This window comes from Lycium barbarum, chromosome 11, assembly GCF_019175385.1.
Source record: "Lycium barbarum isolate Lr01 chromosome 11, ASM1917538v2, whole genome shotgun sequence".
NCBI classification, from domain to species: domain Eukaryota; kingdom Viridiplantae; phylum Streptophyta; class Magnoliopsida; order Solanales; family Solanaceae; genus Lycium; species Lycium barbarum.
In genome coordinates this window covers 970,409-992,019 of record NC_083347.1, presented here as the reverse complement: position 1 = coordinate 992,019, position 21,611 = coordinate 970,409, and the positions used below count along the sequence as shown (strand labels likewise).

Here is a 21,611-nt window from a genome sequence, read left to right as displayed (position 1 = left end):
CAAGTCGGGACAGGGCCCCCGACATACCCTTAACACAATTTATATATATATATATATATATATATATCTGTGTGTGTGTACCCAGACTCGCAATGCTCCAGGAAGAAGTGGAGCCACCACTCAAGACCAGTACCTGAAGGTAGCCTACAATGAAAGATCCTCGTCTAGTCTATCTACACCTGCGGGCATGAACGTAGCGTCCACAAGAAGGGACATTAGTACAAACAATGTACTGCGTATGTAAGGCATGAATAGTAACATGATATAAAAACGAAGATAGCAAAAGATAAGGTAAGTAATTATACCTCGTACACTTTCTCACACCTCTGTCACGTAAATTAACTTGTCTATGGGAAAGAAAAAAAAAACATTTCATACATATCAATACACAATATACACACATTTGCAGTTACATACATTTACTATACATACATTTGTCATATCCGTACCCGGCCCTGTCGAGACTCGGTGTCATCCGTACCCGGCCATTTCGGGATTCAGTGTCATCCGTACCCGGCCCTTTCGGGACTCGGTGTCATCCGTATCCGGCTCTTTCGGAACTCGGTGTAACACGCAACTGATCAGTGGGATGCAATGCATACATACATACATATACATAAGAATACATAAATAAAATCAACATCATCATTAGCATTAGCATTATCACTATATCATTCCTTGAAGGATCAACCATCGTAAGATGAAATAGATAATGTCATGAGAGTATCGAGAGCCATGAACTTAGATGGCATTAGAAATAGAATCGCCATCGCTATATCTCATCTCGAAAGAACAAGTATTATGAGGCAAGATCAATCACAAAAAATAGTCTCAAAGATCATGAATAAGCTCAATAATATCGTAAGGATCATGAGATTCATAGGCTTCTATCATTTGTGGAGGCAAGGATATTAGGGATATGGTACAAAGGTTTATATCATGCCTTTAGAAAGAAAGGGTTTAGCCATACATACTTTAACCTTGCTGCGTCCTTAATACTTCTTGAGCAATCCATCAAACTATCCAATTCCAATCTACACAACATAAGGAGGCTTCTAATCAAGGCTAAGTTTAACTCACATATTAAACTAGTAGCTTGTTTACGAGAATTCGAAAAGCATCTCCCTTGTAACATTCACTTCCACTCAAGTCAACTCAATCCAATACAACAACAGCACATCAATCCTAGTGCATATTCACGTTGCCACTAAGTTAAATCAAAAGTCATCTGAGAGATTCTTCCAAAACAACCCGTATGCATAACATCTTATTCTATATATATTCTATTTCAAGTTTACTTCCAAGTTATTCCATCAATCCAGCCATAAATTACCACAAGAACGCAACCCCAAAACAGTCCACAATATACACAATATTATCAACAGCCACAAGGACAATATACAATAATATAAGCAAGTGAAAATCTCTTCAAATTCAATCCAAAATCAATCCATAAGATAACCATACCAACAACTCACTTTATGTCTTGCAAAACATATTTTCTTCACCTTAAAACCAACAATTCTTTTACACACAACTTAATAACAAAGTTAAGATCATATTCTTACCTTGAACTCCTAAGACTTCCAGGAAAAATCCTCAGTTTTCAACTCAAATGAGTAGCCACACATCAATCATCACACTTACTATGTTACCCCTTATTAGTCTTTTGATTTTAGGATGGTTTCTTGTCAAACTTTGATGGAAATAAATTAGGGTCACTTAGAGAAGATTTGGAAGAGTCTAGAGAGAGTTTAGGGATGAGAGAGGCGTAGGAATAGTGGGAAAAAAATGCAGATTTTCCCCTTTTATTTTTCTGGTCGTCACTGTTCACCTGAGTATTGTTCACCCGTCAAACTTTTATACACTGATCTCTTTATTTGCATACTTGGATATAACCAAAATTCCATACAGTCTGTATAACTTGTTCAACATCCCAAAATTAACAAAACTTATGTTTTTTCTCCGATTCGTTTTAACCTCCAACCTTCACGACACTCGCTTATCTCTTGTTAAACATGACATAAACACGTATAACTTCAAACATAATCCTGTCCTTTGAGCCTATATGACTAACTTACGATGCAACTTAACGTACGAAAATACGGGATGTAACAACATAAGCTCCGTGCGACGAGCTCGACCCAGAAGGCAAATCCCCGGCTTTTTGTAGGTAGAGAGTTTCGAACCTGAAATCTCCATTATGGAAGTCTCATGCTCAACCAACTAAATCACCCTTGCGGGTAACTAATATTTGTAATTTTGCAAAGCTTAAACTGTGGTTAGCTAAAAATCATCCAAAGAAATCAAGTTCTTCTTAAAAGCTACACCAGATCAGAAATACCTTCAGTTCTCCGAATACAAAACGACCAAAAACATTTATGACAATGTTGTTATTATAAAAATAAGAAATCGGATTAATGAATATTGTTTAATCACATTAAGCAAGATGAGTTATTCTGTCAAAGACGAAAAATAAGAGGGAAAATGGAGAGGAAAAGGAAAAGAAAACAGGAAGAATAAAAGGAAAAGACAAAAGTTAAAGAACAGTAGACTTTTCAAACATATAATACTCAAGAAAAGTTACACCCTATCAACATTTTCTTTTTCTTCGTACAACTTTTTATTAAAAATTTGAAAAAACAAAGCTTTTCGTATGACCTCGCATGATTTTTCAATAAATACTAAACAAGTTACATTATTCAATGTGAAGTGGCAATCACGATGATAGGGAAAAGAATTAAGATACTTGTAAATTTAATTGTTAAATTACCAATAATTTGGACTAACAAAAAACTTTGACAAATGAAGGGCTTGAAGCACAAGGGTTAATTTGCACGATTGCCCTTCGTTGGGGGTGGTCTTTAGTTTTTGCCCTTAATTCTTGTCTTTCGCCTAAAATACCCCGAGGTTCTGGATTCGAACCCCGGCTTAGTCATAAAAATAAAATAAAAAATCGCAAAGCAAGACTTTGCAAAAAGTTCTACCTTATGCGACAAACTTTTCTTAAGGCATAACTAAAAGTCTGCCGGAGAGGGCCGAACTTTGTCTTATAAGGCAAACTTTTAGTTAATGCATGGGGCAGACTTTGCCTTAATGCATAACTAAAAGTTCTGTCTATGCCTTAAGGTAAAATTTGCCGCATAAGGCAGAACTTTTTGCAAAGCCTTGCCTTGCGAATTCTTTATTTTTTTATTGAGCGGGGGTTCAAACCCAGAATCTCAGGATATTTTTTGCTACCTTTTTAAGCGAAGGACAAAACTTAAAGACCAGCAATTTGAGGGGCTAAAATTCATGACCACCCCAAAAGAAGCGCAATCCGCGCAAAAAAAAAAAAAGGCAATCTTACAGGAATAGCTACCATAAGATTGGATGTAACCAAATATAGCTACCATTCCAATATTACAGCTCGTAGCTAATATTATGGCAAAAAACATATTAATTTTGGTGTATTTGGAATTCTTCAAATACACGGATATGTGGCATGTAACGTGTATGATAAAAAAAAATCCCTGGATATTAGGCACTAGTCATGCGTTTAATATGGAAAGGTGAAATTAAATATTTTACAATCTCTTCCAGCAAATTAAAATCCCATTAATCACACGTTTCTCCTTCTCTCTCTCCTTATTCTTCTTAGTAACGTAAAATCAATCTTCAAAAAAATTCAAAACAGAGGGAACTCAAAAAACAGAAGTTTTGATGACACAAAAGCAAATTTGGAGAAAATATTTTACAAATCAAACTCACTGTACAAACTGTTGAAGTACCGCTTTTGGTGAGTTATGGTTTTGTGGAATTTGATTTTCGTTTTTATGTTTTATTATCTCTATTGTTATGTTTTTATATTTTAGGCAGTGATTTGTTCATCTCTATATGTAGTGCCGTCAGTTCATCAATGTGAAAAAAAAAATACACAGACAGACGACTTCGTGTATTTTTTTTTTGTGAATCAGAGATGATCTACATATTTGTTTGAATGTTTTGTTACAGCTTTTTTTAAATGTTTTGTGAGCTTGTATTTGAACAAATGAAAACGGATTATCATTTCTGTGTTTTTTAACAAATGAAGAGATGATTATCATTAATGTGTATTTGAACAAATGAAGAACTGATTTTCAGGTATTTGAACAATTTTGGGTATGTGTTGTTACACCGAGGTGTGTATTTGAACAAAGGAAGAACTGATTTTGACGTTTCTGAACACTGGTTTTGTATTTTTTGTTACAACTAACTGTGTATTTGAACAAATGAATAACTGATTTATTTGAATTTGAATACTTTTGGGTATGTGCTGTTACACCTAGGTGTCTATTTGAACAAAGGAACAACTGTTACAGCTTTGTTTGAATGTTTTGTGAGATTGTATTTGAACAAATGAAGAACTGATTTTCATGTATTTGATCACTTTTGGGTATGTGCTGTTACACCTAGGTGTGTATTTGAACAAACGAAGAACTGATTTTCATGTATCTGAACACTGGTTTTGTATGTTTTTTTACAACTAACTGTGTATTTTGAACAAATGATGAACTGGTTTTCATGTATCTGAACACTGGTTTTATATGTTTTGTTACACCTAACTGTGTATTTTGAACACCTTTTTGGTATGTTTTGTTACACCTAACTACATACAAGTAAATACATATAAAGATTTGAGCGTATATGTATTGTCCTGACATATGTGTTAATGTATTTGAAGCACCAATGAACTGCGTGTCCAATAATACGCATATATTCAAATCTTTGTGTCATAATTTGTATATATTTTGTATGTGTTGATTTTATCCATTGTTAGTTGTTTTCTAGAATAATCCCATATTTTATTTGATAATGTATTTCAGGAATTTACCAAGCATATTGAATTCGGTTGCAGGAAAAATGTCGTATATCTCTTCGTTAATTAGACACTGTGGTACTTGGAATAATGAGAACCGTTATGTGAATTTTAAAATCGATGTTGTTGTTTTCAAGGAGTATTCAACATATATGGATTTGTTACAGACAATTGCAACACAGTTGAAGTTAGACACGTCCAGAACAGAAATATACATCAAATACATGGTGGAGGGTAGTAATATGCCGATGGAAATACACAATGATATGGGTGTCAGAGTTTACGTGGATTTGAAGAAAGAGAATAAACAGTTAGCAATGTATCCTTTGTGCATAACTTGTAATGATAAACGCCTTGACAACTGTGTATCTGATGAAAGTTGTATTCAAGGGGAGATTTTGCAACTTGGATACACAAGTCAGTTCGATTCTATGAAAACAGTCGGGTGTGTAGACTTTGCGTCTTCAAGTTATATCAAGGATGTTGCTATATTTGAAAAAGACACCAATCTAATTATCGAAGACAAAAATCAAAAAGAGGTTGTTGTTGATCAAGTCTACAAGGACAAAAATACATTAAAGGCTGTGATGGAAAATTATGCAATTTCACATAGGTTTAATTTTCGTACGGAGAGGTCTAATGCAATAAGGTACGGTAAAAGGTCTTATAGTGTGTATAATGTTATGTATTTATATTGTATAAGTTGATTTATTCAAATATTTTGTTTTATCCGAAATTGTGCTATGTATTTAACTGTTCTATCATATTATATGCCTTTTATTGACTGATGTTTTTTTACTTAATTTATTTATGTTGATCTGTGTATTTGTAGCTACACACTTGTGTGTGTGTCCGAAGAATGTAATTGGAAATTCAGGGCATCAAGTGTTGGGAAATCAGAAATGTTCTTAGTCAGGGAGTTCTGTGACAAGAATACATGTCCGCTAAAGGATAAAGTGTATTCGCAACGGCATGCCACAAGTTGGTTAATAGGAGGGATTGTTAAACCCAAAGTAGCCAACCATAAGAGGAAATACACACCTAATGACATAGTGGATGATGTATTGAAGGACTTTGGCATGGATGTGTCTTACATGGTCGCTTGGCGGGCTAAAGAGAGGGCTATGAAGGACTTAATGGGTGAGCCAGCAGAATCATACAATAAGTTACCCAGAAATCTATATATCATGGATAAAACATATCCTGGGTCGCATATACGAATGCGCAAGTCCCATGACAACGAGTTCCTTTATGTTTTTATAGCATTATATGCATTTATCAAGGGCTTTGAGTGTTGTAGACCCATTGTGATAGTAGACGGGAGCCACCTTAAAACAGCATACAACGGCACATTCGTTTCAGCAAGCACACTAGACGGTGCAGGTAAGCCAAAAACACATATATATTATGAAAATGAAATATTGTATTTATTAAATTTATAAATACATACTAATTTCTTTTGTTTAAACGCAACTGAATGTGCAGGCAATATACTTCCCTTAGCATATGGTGTGATAGATTCTGAGAATGACAAGTCTTGGACGTTGTTCTTTGAGCGGTTCAGAGAAGCCTATGGAGTTAGAGAGAATATGTGTATCGTATCTGATAGGAATGAAAGCATAAACCAAGCTGTATGTCTAACTTATCCAAATGTTCCGCATTAAGCGTGCATATGGCATTTGTGGGGTAACGTATGTAAGAATTACAAGAAGAGTAAAGATGTATTGAGTCCAGTGTTTTATGCAATGGCAAAGGCATACACACAGGATGAATTTGATGAGTTGATGGCGAAGGTTGTTAAGGCAGATATTCGGGTGGCAGAGTATTTGGATTTAGCTGGAAGAGAAAAGTGGGCTAGAGTGTATGCATCTGTTAACCGAGGGTGGACCATGACTTCGAACATAGCAGAGTGTATCAATCGTCACCTTGTAGCGGCAAGAGAACTGCCTATATTTGATTTTCTTGAAGAAGTTAGGAAGATGTATGGTAGATGGAATTACACTAACCGGAGGAACGGTACATACACGTTCACAACACTCTCTAAGAAGTTCCAGGAGAAGCTATCAATAAATGAGTATCTATGTTTACGTATGACGGTACGTTTAAATTAAATTCATTTAAAATATACTTTAATGACCTGCAGTTATCGTTAGCTGCGTGTGATTTATTTGGCTGTATTTGGATGCTCAAATTTTTTCATCGTATCTGTTCTATTATTCTGTAATTGTCGGTTGCAGGTTTGTCATGTATTTGATATGTTTTGGCTGTATTAGTCAGGTTCTATTTGTATATGTGTGCAAGCTATTCTTTATTTTTTTTCTTTTATTTATTACACATCCTATACTTTAAATACAATGTTAATGTAGCCTGCATCAAATGTTGAAATCTTAAGGTTGATTTGTCTTTGTTATTTTTAAAGTTCAAGCATGTTTGAGGATGTATTTGTATGTATTTGTGTAAAAGCATATTGATGTATTTGTATTTATTTTACTGCATACTCAACAAATACAACTAATGACTTTTGTAGGTGGAACCATCAACCGAATATGTGTACACAGTCCATGATGGAAGAAGGCGTTTTGTTGTTTGCTTGAAAAACAAAACTTGCAGTTGTCGTATGTTTCAAATAGATGAAATTCCTTGCCCACATGCTTGGGCTGTATTAAAAAAGAAAAATCTAAAAGCTGATGATTATTGCTCAGAATTGTTCAAACTGGAGACTGTGGTGAAAACATATGATATACCTGTGGATCCTCTCCCTGACGAGCGTGAATGGAAGATTCTCACATACATCTTGGAGGATGTAGTTTTGCCACCAAGATACAAGAGACCGCCCGGTAGGCCGAAGTTGAAGCGTGATAAGCCGTTAAGGGAATTGCTTATTGGTAAAAAAAGATATGCTTGCAGCACTTGTGGACAGCTGGGACACAATAGACGTTCATGTAGTTTTGAGCCTCGGAAGAAGTGATTTTTTTTTATTATTTATTTATTGCCATTTGCATTTGTTATTAAAAATACGTTGTTTTTTTTTTTTGCGATATTCGAATAAAGGTAGTTAGTTTAAATAGATTACTTAGTTCCGAATAATATAACTTACATGAAATACACACTCTGAATGATGACATAAGTTCATAATCCAACATAAGATATAAAAATACACATCTATCTCGTGTATTGTTATATATTTAAATGCAATAACATCTTGATATGTTCATAAGAAAAAACTGCACATGTATTTATCTATGTTGGAAAACTGTGTATTTGGATAAACTTAAAATATATTAAAAAATGCTCAACTTGATGGAATACATAGTGTGAATGATATAACAAAATGTGGTAATTTGAAACTTGAGTGTATTTGGATATACTTAAAATATATTTAAAAAAGCTCAACTTGATGTAATACACAGTGTGAATGATATAACAAAATGTGTTAATTACAAACTTGAATCCCACTAGATTGTTAGTTGGTAATCCAACGTATGATAAACTGCACATGTATGTTGTGTATTTGTATATATTTGAATGCAGTAACAACTTGGTAAGTTCATAATCCAACATAGATAAAACTGCAAAACATATATTGTGTGTTTGGTCAGCTGTGTATTTGAAAATAGACAAATATACTCAAATTACTCAACTTGATGTATTTTGAATGCAGTCATAATAGCTGAATATTGGTAAATTAAAAATTGAGTGACACCAAATTGTAAAATACTTCTAAAACCAAAAAATGCGTGCCAAACTAGGTTCACTTAAAACTAATCACAAATCCGGTATTGATCTAAAGTTATAAATCAGTACTAATCAAACATCGATTGCATCAACAGATGTGTAATCTATGGCTGGCCTAATTGGTCTTGGTGGCACCTCATTATCGCTCTCAGCGTCGTCCGCTACCTTTCGTTCTGCGTAGTCCCATAGGAGTGCACCATATCTAATACGCATCATGTTTGCATCAATTGTAGCTGGAACCACTCCACCCGAGCTCAAATACTCAGCAAATAATGCCACGTAAACACCACAATCCCTGGAAAAAAGATGTATGAGAAAAATTAAGAATACTGTACACTTTGATGAGGTAAAAAAATATTTATTAATAAGTACAAATACATATGTGCACATATGTATTTGAAAAGTGTTTGAGCTTGATTTTTAGTTTATCAATTGTTAGAAAATACATAAATACTTTTAAAAAAAAATACATGAACAACTTACATGCTGCCACTGGCCTGCTGAGGCAGATTTTCCGCATAGACTACTTCAAGACTATCATTTTGTGCCTTATCCGCATAAGCCGGGTTTTTGACCAAATCTATGCTTTTTTGGTCTACGAAGAATCCACCAATATGTAGGAAATGTGGTAGAAGTGTAGCAAGTTTTTGTACTTCATCCCTAACAACTGCATTATGCCCTGCTGCTTGATACGAGTCATACACGTAAAGACGCTTGTCCATAAAAAATAAGGATACCCAAAGACACAAAAATACGTGCTTAGAAAAAAGGTATCAAAATCTTCCTTCAAAATACAGCGAACACTTATCTTAACAAAATATATATATATATATATATATATATATATATTATATTAAATTACCTGTCCTTGAATGAAAGCACAACCAATATCCAGTGATTTTGTTCTTGTATGTTGATTGGAATCAACACATTGTCAACCGTATGCCACGGGACATTTGCAAGAATCCTGTGCCCCTTCACGTACTCGCATAACACTTGCTCTTCGTTGGCCACATTGGTTTGAGTTTCAAGATTGTGATAGGCGCTATAGACAACATCAACCTTCTGCCTGAATACACAGTCCACCGTGGTGAATTTGTAATTGATCCTATTGTCATACTTGTCTTTCTTTCGAAAGTAGTAGAAAATGACGTCAATGTGCTACAATCATAAAAATACAGTAGTTAAAAACACAAAAAAAAATACATGAACTATTTAAAAATAACTAAGTGTATAGTTCAGCTATATTGCACCTCATCATTCCATAGTTGGCAAGGCATTGATAAAAGGTAGAACCAATTTTTATCGGCGACAGTTGTGATGCCAAAATTGTACTCGACCCCATGCTAAAAAACTGCCATCTTCTTTTTGTAATGGTCTTCCTTATAGTTTCTATAAAAGAAAAATACATAAATACTCATCATCCATTATGTTTTGGGAGTATCTTGTTGTAGCTTCTGTGCAATATGAAAAACTGTTTGAAAAAACAAAATCCTCAAAAATTGTTTTCATCTCAAAAACACATACACATACAGAGACAAATGAAAATGGTATGTGTGAAAAAATAATAAATATGACAGTATAACACACATACAGAAAGATACATACACATAGAGCGAGACAAAAATAAAGCAGTATGTATGCCAAAAAAAATCAGTATGTATGCCAAACAAAAAATCAAGTTGAACATGAATGCAAAAAAAAAAAAAATAGAACAGGTCAAAAAAGATATACTAGTAAGTCTTACAAAGAACAAGATGACCAAAAAAAACAAAGAAAACTTATGTTATGATATCTCGAAAACACATACACATACACAGAGACAAAGAAAGGGGTGTGTATAGCAAAAACAAAAACAAGATGACCGGTATTGATAAAAAGAACAAAATGACCAAAAAAACAAAATCTGTACTTGTGGATAAAAAAACATACTTGTTATCGTGCCTAACAAGTAATCCGTGACGAAGCCACACACGGTATTGATCAAGAAGCTGTACATCAAGTGGACCGGTAATGGGATCTTGCTCAAATGGAAATTTTTTGTAAAAAATAGACACATGGATCTTCGACGAACTGCTTCCTGTGTAATGCATAATGAAGAAATAACATATGTTTACATAAATACGTGAAAAACGTTAATAAATGTGAATAAAATACATACCTGAAGCTGAACCAAAATCTGTCATGTATGGTGAACTCTTGTATCTACTGGGACGAGTGGCTCGAGACATTGATGGATGCAAAATCACTTGTTTTCCAGGAGTCTGGCTTGGTAAAAACTCGTCGGGCAACAACCACTGAGATAGAGGTTTTGCGTCTGTAACTGCAATATAGGGCTTCTCAGATACAATATGATCAATGTGTTCCCCGGCATCTTGTTCTTTAACTGATTGTGTAGCTATGTCTGAGGCAGCTATATCAGCTAGGACCTGTGCTATCATGCCCTGATTGAACAAAAAGGTACATTTTTTAAAGTCGCTTGTATTTTTCGTACACTAAAACATTTGATAAAATCCATATAACGTACCTCACTATTGTTCGATGAATCATCTTGTCGAGTGGCATCAGATTCATGGTTTCCTTCATCTTTATCTTTCCGTGATACATCACAAGGGAACTGGGCTGAGCTCTTAGGTTCTCCTGAAAGATCACCTCCGTCATTAATCTCTTCAGTCGAAGCTTTTAGTGTATCCCCACTCTCGTTGCAATGACCGACTCCAATATCTGGCACATCTCCCTATCCTGTCTCCACTCCCATAAAGATATTTTATAAAAAAGATAAAATACATAAATCAATTAATTCAAATAAAACCAAATGAATCGATAAAACCCGAACATTGTAACTGAAATATACAAAAATACATCACAATAAAAAAATAGTATAACAAGTTATGTGCCCAAATAAACAGTAACCCAATTAAAAACAAAAATTCTATAAATACATGCTCACCGATATTTAATCGTAACTGTGTACGTTCATGATACTTGTAACTATGTATTTGACCAAAAATGAAGAACTGATTTTCATGTATTGTTACACTTTTTTTTTAATGTTTTGTTACACATATTTTGCACAGAATTGTACGTTCATGCTACCCGTAACTGTGTATTTTGAACAAATGAATAACTGATTGTTATGTATTTGAACTCTTTTTTTGCATGTTTTGTTACAACTAACTGTGTATTTGAACAACTGAAAAACTGATTATCATATATCTTAACACTTTTTTTGTATGGTTTGTTACACCTAACTATGTATTTAAAAATCAAGCAACTACAATTTTATGTATTTGACAGACCAATTATATGCTTTGATTTCTATTTTCTACCCATATCAACTGCACATGTATATTGTTCCTTACAATATACTGGTGCACGTTATAATTTATCTGCAGATACATAAGACTTACAATTGCTGAATCTACATGGCCTGTATCCGTCTCCATTTGAATGTCATCCCCATGGTCCAAGTAGTCATCCGCTGGCTGATGTATGTCAGCATCGGGAAGATGAACCGGAGCTTCGCTGTCAGCACCCTAAGAACAAAAAGGTGTATTTGATAAATATATTCATGAATTGTGCGGATATACTAAAAAAACAATTGTCGACGTGTTGATTTTTTTTTCCAGACCTTTTCAAAAGTTTGATGCCCTTTGATAAGGTCAAAAACCCTGTCGAATTTTGCATCCATGGCTTTGCGAAGATCCTTTAATTCAGCATAAACCTATTTTTTCATAAAAAAAACCGTTAAAATGCATTGCTTATTAATACATAACTAAAATAACATAAGTAACATCATAAAAATACTTACATTGTTCTTAAACTCGTTAAGTTCCTGCCTCAAAGTTTTGATGTCATCTGATTTGCTGGTATTTGGAGCATCATCAGAAACACGGTCGGGATGGAGACGGGGGGCGCTTGGACATGACTTTTCCTTTTCCTTTGTTGCAACAGACTTGTTTGATGCCAAAATAGGACGTCTGGTAGATCGTCCACCCCTAGAATGAGTAACAGTACTTGGGATTGGAGTTGTTGTATTGTCCACTGTCTGTGGTACAGTTCGCATCTGTTTCGGCTTCTTGTGTGGTGGAGATTTTGATGCATCCTTCTTTTGAGGTTGTTTTGCAGCAGCCAAGTGGGGTGGTGTGGAACTGAAATCATCATAATCATCTGCAACCTCATGTGTGTTGGTGGTTGCTGCAGTTCTGTTGCTGAGATATGGACGTAGTCCAAGAGTCTCAACCTCAGAAATGACCGGCACAATATTATTATATGTAACATGGTCCTGCAAAAATGAACATATGTGAGTTGACCGTTACATATATTTTGTGTACAAATACATGCTTTAGTTAAAATATTATTGAAACTAGTACTTTCATGAATGTGACAGTGAAACTGATTTTGCATGTATTTGAACATAACAAAATACTTATAACTCATATGTTCAAATACATGATAATGATCATATGTACAAATACATAAAAAATATATATACAAATACATGATAATAAATGGTTCAAAGACTGTGTATTTGTGATAAAAAGGAACAAAGACTGTGTATTTGTGATAAAAAAGAACACCTATGATAATACAGTTCAAAAAACACATGTTTGCTAATGTATAAAGCCACTTCAGTTAGGATAGAGACCTACCTCAGATACGTCATCCTTGAACATCCCAGTCATCAGGTGGTTAAATGATGGTGTTGGGTCTACTGTCTTCCAATTTAAGATCCTGGGGAATCGGTCTCCATTTCTTACGGCTAAATCTGGGTCCACATTGGAACAACACTCATATAACCATGCTTGAATAGCAAATGGAAAACCCCGAAGACAGTAATACTGTTTCGGCTTGTCCATCTTATTGTGAATGTTTTTAATCAAATCAACAAATGCTTCCTTGCCCCATGTGTAGTCCTTGTACCGTCCACTGTCTACCAGGTCAAAATGAAGTCTTGGAATTACGACGTTCCTCTTCTCACCTGAAAGTATGTAGTTATGAATGAAATACAACACCACAATCTTTAAAGCGTCTTGATCTGCATCATCATCTACACCCCAATTCTTGTCATTGAAGCACTCATTTAGCTCCATCTTTTTAACGCTTTTTTTGGAACCACCAAAGTATTTTTCCAACAGTCCATTTTTACCCTCGTTAAAAACGATTTCTTCACCATAACACTTTAACCCGGACATTAATGCAAATTCAAATAGAGAAAATGTCAATTCAGTCCCATTAATGTTAATAACAAAAGCATCAGGTGTGCTTTTCTTCAGCTCTCTGACCATTAAACACCGGAACAGCTGCCCTTGGACTTCACAATGTTGCATCTGCAAGTATTTTCCAAATATAGTTTTAGAAAATAGTTGCTGCTGTCTTTCTGTAAGTTTGTCCTCCAAGTCCTTTTTTATATTGTAGTTCATGTACGAAGCATATCGTATAGGATGAGTTGGAGGAAATTTAACAAGGAATTTAGGGTCCTGAAAAAAAGTCATATGTAGATAAAAATGAGTATGTAATATAGGAAAAAAACAACAACATTATGGCAATGTATATGTAATCAAGTTTCTGTGTATTTTATGCTCGAATTGGCTCAGATACATGATAATCAGTTTTTCAGTCGTTCAAATACACAATTAGTTGTAACAAAACATGCAAAAAAATAGTTCAAATACATGATAATCAGTTATTCATTTGTTCAAATACACAGTTACAGGTAGCATGAACGTACAATTCTGTGCAAAAATATGTGTAACAAAACATTAAAAAAAAGTGTAACAATACATGAAAAACAGTTCTTCTTTTTAGTCAAATACATAGTTACAGGTATCATGAACGTACAAATCTGTGCAAATACATATAATTCATATGTTCAAATACATGATATTTAGTTAATCATTTGCTCAAAAACACATTTAGGTGTAACAGAACATATAAATGTTTATAAAAAATACATATGACACGTGTTCAAATACATGATTGTCAGTTAGGTGTAACAAAACATACAAAAAAAAGTGAAAAAATACATGAAAATCAGTTCTTCATTTGTTCAAATACACAGTTACCTTTACCATGAACATGGTAGTCTGTGCAAATGCATATAATTCATATGTTCAAATACATGATATTAAGTTACTCATTCCTTCAAATACACATTTATGGTGCAACAGAACATGCAAATTTATAACAAAAATACATTTAACACTTGTTCAAAATACATGATTGTCGTTCCTCGCTTGTTGAAGAACACATTTATATGTGCCAAAACACATGATTTGATAAAAAAATATCAAAGTCCCAGGAATTGAACATCAGTAATAGCAGAGATTGATGTACATTCTAGCTACACATACATTTTAACCAAAAAAACATATATATTAAAAGAAATACCTGTTTCTTCACAGGTAATTGATCTTCTTCTGCTTCAGCCTCTACGACTTGTTTCCCCTTGCTGGCCGGAACAACATCAGTAGTTTTTTTCCTCTTCGTCACTGTAGCCGCATCTATTTTGTTTGACGATTTAGCAATTGGTGGATTTGGAATTCTGCGAGGATCATGTATATTCTTGGAACGCCTTTCAGTAGCCATTTTATCGGCAGAGGCTGCAACAACATTATGTTGTTGTTGAGAAATTCCCAAATCAAACGAAGGAAAAACTATATTTTGAACTGTAAATGGTATACCTCGAGTAACCCTATTAGGTGTTGCTCCGTCTGCCATTAACAGGTGAGTTTAATTGCTCGAAAACCTAAACAAATAGAAGTTGAATACACTTCAAAATCTGAAAAATATGAAGTAGTCATGAGCAAAATACACTAATAGAATGTAAAATACTTACCCCAATATAACTTTCCCCAATTTTCGCATAAGCCGATTTGAAGCTGAAGAATCTTGAAGGAAGGTATTGGAGAAGAAAAAGGAAAGGATTGGAAGTTGAATACGGTTCACAATCTTTGAAAATATGAAATTATTCTGAACAAAAATACACCAATAGAATGTAAAAACCTATCCAAATACAACTACCCCAAATTTCGCAACTGTGGTTAGAACGTGGTGAAACGTGAAGGAAGCTAGGTGAGAAAAAAACGGCAAGGATTAAAGTGGCTGGAGAGAGAATCAGACTAATTAATTGAATAACCGTTAAACGTGGGATTTGGGGATGGGGGGGGGGGGAGTGTTTTACGTGTGTATTTGGCATAGTAACTAGAAGTTGCTGATATAGCTATGTGCAGTAATTTTAAAAAGTACTTTAGTTACTATTTATAAATAATTTAAAGGGTAGTTATTATTAATAAATATGTCTTAAGAGAAGCTACAACCAGTAAAAATTCCAAAAAAAAAAAGGAAGCACAAGGCCATAGCACATGAAAATGGGTAATTTAGCCATTCCTCTTCCCAAGCCCAATAAACACTTGTTTTGGGCCATAAATGGCAGAATCTAGCCCATATGCATAATTTTGATAGAAGCCTTTTTTAATGAGAAGGATACTTATATTAATGCGGAAAGAACGCTTGCGCCCTCTTAAACCAAAATAATTACCCGTTCATACCCTAATTACTTTCGTACCTCCAAAAAAAATCAAATCTATTTACCCGAGATGCCCCCAAAATTATGATATCAACGTGGTATATAAATATACTGAGATGGTATCATGGAAGACTGTTTCAATCCTTCTCTTAGTCCTCTATGATACCATCATGGCATATAAATATACTAAGATGGTATTATGGATGATCACCTTCATTTATTAAAAAAAGACACAGTTTTATAGGAAAAAAATCTCTATGATACCATCATCTTATATACATAAAATGTGATGGTATCACGGAGGACTGCTTCAGTCCTTCAATAAGACACTCCTCAGTACCATGGTACTATCGCGGTATATAAATATACTGAGATGGTGTCATGAGGACTGCTTCAGTCCTTCTCTTAGTCCTCCATGATACCATCCTGCTTCAGTCCATCTCTTAGTCCTCTATGATACCATCATGATATATAAATATACTGCGATGGTATCACAGAGGAAGGTTTGGACGAGAGGGTATGGCGGGTAAATATTTCTGGCCGACTGGGATAGAAGCGAAATTACTTTAGGAGAGGCATGGGGCGGGTAAATATTTTATATTATAGGGGTATTTGGTGTTGTTTTTCCTAGATTAATAACGAAAACTAATTAATTTGTATATCATTTAACTGTTCTTGAATTCGATATCGTATGTGTTTTCTACAAAACAAGAAATAACAAATGATGGTAATTTAGAATAAGTTTGGAGGCTCCCAAAAGGCTTTCATGCTTGCTTTATTTTTGGCCAAGTTATGTGACTTTTCTCATGTGTTGCACTTCATCTTCATGTACTCTTGTAGGAGAAGTCGAGTCATTCCTCCCTTGTGAGGCTCGAGTGAACTTATAATTTTTAGATCGACAAGCGAGAGAAATTGATCATTTACAAATTACAACAGAATTGGCTTCTCTAAATAGATGTCACACTTTCTATACTCTTGCGTTACTCATTATTGACACCTGCATTTATTAAGGAGATGAATGTAACATTCATTTCCATTGAACAACATACTAACCACTTCTTTGGAGTCTGACCCGATGATTAGAAGGTGAAGATTATACTACTACTGATTCACTTTTTAAAAAGTGCCTATTTATTATAGGAATAATTACGTCGCATAGCTATCGCTAAGAGGTAATTATTGATAATAACTACTTTTTAATTTATTTATATTTAATAGCTCAGCGATTTTGTAAATTATCATTCATAGCTATACCAAAATACATCAAGCGGTTGTGACTGAAGTGGTTATTGGGAGTGGGCTCTACCCCTGCACGCCCAGGTTTGAACCCAACCAACCACATTATTTGTCTTATATATTTTTCCTAGCTTCTTCGCCTTGTATCTGACGAATTGTAAATATAAAAAAGATAGTTATGAATGATTAATTGCTCCTAAAAGATAGTTATTTATATAAATTGTCCTTTGTAATACTATTTTTTGAGGTCGCACTTTAAATTCTGTCCCTGTTAGCCCAGTGAGATAATAGGAATATAGTATATGTTGAATACATTGTGAGGTCCAACGAGTAAGTCTTGATGGACTTACTTTTTGTCATAATCATATGCAGTAATTGCCTTCCATATATTTATAGTAGTATATGTATATTATTGCTACGTTTTTTATCAACAAGTGCCATGTGACATGACTACACCTTAACATAGAATTCAAAGTTATCACAAGTTACCAAATTTCACTATTGTATTATTACTTTCTTCAAATGAAAATGACCAGGAGATGTATATTTCTCCTCCACTTCCTTCTTTATTGGGCTTTACCAAGTGAAAAGATCAATGTACAAATTTGTGGATAAGCTTGTTACATTCAAGTAGACAGCAACACCCCCCCCCCCCCCCCCCCGGACTCCCCTCTCCCAAAAAAAAAAAAACAAAAAAAAAAAAACTGACAACCGCACTGAGAAATTTAAATGTCTTTTATTGGTTCAATGAATATAGTTGCAAAAAAGGAGCATATCATCATGGAACTATTCAACTATTTCAATCAAAATCATTTAGTTCCAATCAAACTAAAATAATCTGTCTGGTAGTGGAGAGACAATTCGTACCTTGCCATCCAATTAGATTCCAACAAAATGGAGATTCCATTTCTAATTACCCATAAAAAAAATTATGCCCTAGTTGAAAAAATTAATTTAATGGTTAATGCATGTTTACATACCCCAATTGCTTATATTAATGTGGTATTTAAGTGTGACACAGCTACTTAGAGTTCTTTTTTCACTTTAATCTTTTTTAAAAATTGTTTTTAAAGAGGGTTAGTGTTGTAAAATAGGGAAAGCGGAAGGTTCTTGATGATATTCAAACTCTATGCTAATTGATTCTTTATAGAAATCTATGGCAAAATGCAATACGTCGAGTTTAGTTTAAGATTTATCTTTTATTTTTTAAGCATAGCTTTATCTTACATCTATTTAATTAGTGAGACATTAGCCATAAGCAGAATTCATCAAAGGGATAAAACAAAAATAAATAAAAAAGAGAGATTTTTATTCCCTTTCAATCCAAATAGGAAAGCAAAGAAATCACTCAAAAATGAGCAACATATTAGACTGCAACCTTAATGTTGTGATAGTTTGATAGAAAAACACATAAAATATTTTGGCTAATGCACATGATTTTTTTTAATGATTCCATAATTACAAGAGAAAAGAAAAATCAGGTCAGAAGTATATTAAATTCCAAGACCAATTAAGAAGTGTTGAATGCACATGCAGCAGGCAGGTCGTAGGAATAAAAAATGTGAAAATGACAGCCCTTCATAACACTTCTCAAAAATCATAATAACATCATAATTCCTACTAATAATTTGATTACTCAAAAGTCAAAATGTAATTAAGCCAATAAAAATTAGTACATGTAAAGGAAAATAACACTAACTCAAAACTAAAGCTTCCAACTTGTTAACGTGCCGACAGAAGTTCAATGAGAGGGGTCACTATTTAAGTCAAAGAGCCTGTTTGGATGGGCTTATGCCTATAAGCTGTTTGCAGCTTATAAGCTAAAAAAAATAAGTTGAGGTAGTCTAACTTATTTTTTTTGGCTTATAAGCTGTTTTCAGTTTATAAGCTGCTTTAGATAAGCTAAGTCAAATGGGTCCAATTATTTTTTTGTGCTTATTTTAAGCACAAAATGACTTTAAGCTGGTCAGCCAAACACTCAAAAAAGTTGAAAACAGCTTATAAGTAACTTATAAGCAACTTATAAGCCAATCCAAACGGACTCAAAGTAGTTTTCTGAATCTGACACCTCAAGTTTTTTTTTTTTTTTTTTTTTTAAAATAATTGAGAAATTTTCGAGAACCAATAGTGTATTTTTTTTTAAAACTTAAAGGATATAAACTCATCTTTTTATTTTTCTTTACTTAAATAATTTCAGTAAGTCGTTGGGGAATATCGAATTTGAGCAAGGAGGGCCATAGCTTCTTGATATACATTGCTAGAAAACTCTTTATGTATTTTTTGTTGTAGAGCGCAAAGACTCATTGAGTCTCATTTTATAGTGTGCATAACAATTCTACAATGCAGTACGAATTGTATGACTGACACAATATGAGCATTATAACCACGCTCCCTGTACAAAAAAGACAGTTTGTAGAACCCTATAATTTCACCTAATTGATCGTGGTAATTTTCTGAATCGGGCACCATCATCCTCAAGCTTTTTCCATAATAGAGAAATTTTCAAGTGTCATTAATGTACACTTTGAAACTTGATAGATAATAAGTTCGTCTCTCTATTTTTTTTTTCCACATTAATACCAACCTTTTGTTTGTGACAGAATTCAAATCCGTAACGTGTGACTAACTCACACGAAGTGCTAGGGGCCATCATTCTACTCTAGCATCTTATAAAAGGGGAAGCTTTTATTGCACAAAAAGGTGGAATCCTTAATCTAATCCAACCATAAATTTCCTTTTTGAAGGCCAACTGGTAGCAAGGACCCATGATGAATCTGTTGCTGGCCTATTCTTTCTTCTATTTCCTTTTTCCAGTGCATGCATATTCCTGAACAATATCCTTTTCAATTATTTTTGTCTATATGTTAGTACTTCAAAATTGGTATTCTCATATTGTTTTTTAAATAAATTAGTTTATTTCACTTGGATAACACAGTTGCATCACCGACATGCATACATAACCAATAAAATCTTTTAAATGCGTGACATTAAACGATTAGTTGGGATACTAGTACACAAATGCTGATACAAAGAGTCTATTTACAAATTAAGAGAGGATGGAAAAGAAATTGGAAACACTAGGAAAATGAAAATGAAAAGCACTTGATTTCTTTACATCTGCATAAACTTTATTGGTGGAGTTACTTGATAGTCTATGTTGATAGAAGCAACATGTACCCGATGAATTAGTTGAGGTGCGAACAAACTTATTCAAATGCCACTATTGTTAGAAAATATATTGTATAAAGGCTTAATACCCAGATGGACCCTTAAACTTGACATGTTTTGTAAGATAGGCATATAAACTTATAAGGTGACCAGATAGACACTTAAACTTACTCAAAGTGTATTTTTCAAGTTTTTCAGTTGTTTTGAAAACAAAAACTATATTTTTCAAACACTCACAATTTTCATGGCCAAACAAGCCCTAAATATATCACAAAATATTTTTTTTAAAATGCAAAAATAAGGCAAACACATATACATGAGACTATAAATGTGCACTTAAACCAATAAATACTCGCTAATCTCAATTTTGCAGCTTTCAATTAACTCGGTTTTTTTTTACACTTGAATAATTAAAAAACAATAACTTTAACCAATAAAAATCCTTAAAAAAAGAAATTTCAAATTAAGAAATTTCTTTTTTTTTAAGGATTTTCTTCTCGGCTTTACAGTTTTCTTAATTTGAAATTTCTTTTACACTTGAAATACTGAACTTAGAAATTTCTTAATTTGAAATTTCTTTTTTTAAGGATTTTTATTGGTTAAAGTTATTGTTTTTTAATTATTCAAGTGTAAAAAAAAATCCGAGTTAATTGAAAGTTGCAAAATTGCGATTAGCAAGTATTTATTGGTTTAAGTGCACATTTATAGTCTCATGTATATGCGTTTGCCTTATTTTTGCATTTTAAAAAAAATATTTTGTGATATATTTAGGGCTTGTTTGGCCATGAAAATTGTGAATGTTTGAAAAATATAGTTTTTGTTTTCAAAACAACTGAAAAACTTGAAAAATACACATTGAGTAAGTTTAAGTGTCTATCTGGTCACCTTATAAGTTTATATGTCTATCTTACAAAACATGCCAAGTTTAAGGGTACATCTAGGTATTAAGCCTTGTATAAATACAGATATTAAAAGGAGGGAGGGGGGCGGAAAGTAGAGAGTAGTGCAAATGAATGTATGGAAGGGTGTTGGGGGCAATGTTATAGTTTTATGAGAATTCGACGTCCAATATTATTTATTATTTTTGAAGATTCGAACAACATAAGT

At 33.7% G+C, this 21,611-nt stretch overlaps 4 protein-coding genes across 4 annotated transcripts; 2 read left to right on the top strand and 2 right to left on the bottom strand.

Annotated features, from left to right (window-relative positions):
* Window positions 1–3,683: 3,683 nt before the first annotated feature.
* Window positions 3,684–6,501, top strand: LOC132617425 (uncharacterized). The gene is made up of 3 exons (XM_060332428.1): window positions 3,684–5,486; window positions 5,670–6,220; window positions 6,323–6,501. The coding sequence occupies exons 1-3, from the start codon at window positions 4,834–4,836 to the stop codon at window positions 6,499–6,501; spliced, it is 1,383 nt and encodes a 460-aa protein (XP_060188411.1). The 5' UTR covers window positions 3,684–4,833.
* Window positions 6,456–7,972, top strand: LOC132619056 (uncharacterized). Its single transcript, XM_060334033.1, has 2 exons — window positions 6,456–6,933; window positions 7,365–7,972. Exons 1-2 carry the CDS (start codon window positions 6,583–6,585, stop codon window positions 7,803–7,805), a joined length of 792 nt encoding a protein of 263 aa, XP_060190016.1. The 5' UTR covers window positions 6,456–6,582; the 3' UTR covers window positions 7,806–7,972.
* A 1,879-nt stretch (window positions 7,973–9,851) lies between these two features.
* On the bottom strand, window positions 9,852–12,263 carry LOC132617415 (uncharacterized). The gene is made up of 4 exons (XM_060332416.1): window positions 12,204–12,263; window positions 11,983–12,108; window positions 11,100–11,309; window positions 9,852–11,016 (listed from the first exon to the last, which is right to left on the bottom strand). The coding sequence occupies exons 1-4, from the start codon at window positions 12,261–12,263 to the stop codon at window positions 10,708–10,710; spliced, it is 705 nt and encodes a 234-aa protein (XP_060188399.1). The 3' UTR covers window positions 9,852–10,707.
* Window positions 12,264–12,347: 84 nt separating this feature from the next.
* LOC132617414 (uncharacterized) lies at window positions 12,348–15,695 on the bottom strand. The gene is made up of 5 exons (XM_060332415.1): window positions 15,411–15,695; window positions 15,256–15,320; window positions 14,963–15,174; window positions 13,225–14,052; window positions 12,348–12,857 (listed from the first exon to the last, which is right to left on the bottom strand). The coding sequence occupies exons 2-5, from the start codon at window positions 15,290–15,292 to the stop codon at window positions 12,348–12,350; spliced, it is 1,587 nt and encodes a 528-aa protein (XP_060188398.1). The 5' UTR covers window positions 15,293–15,320; window positions 15,411–15,695.
* Window positions 15,696–21,611: the final 5,916 nt, after the last annotated feature.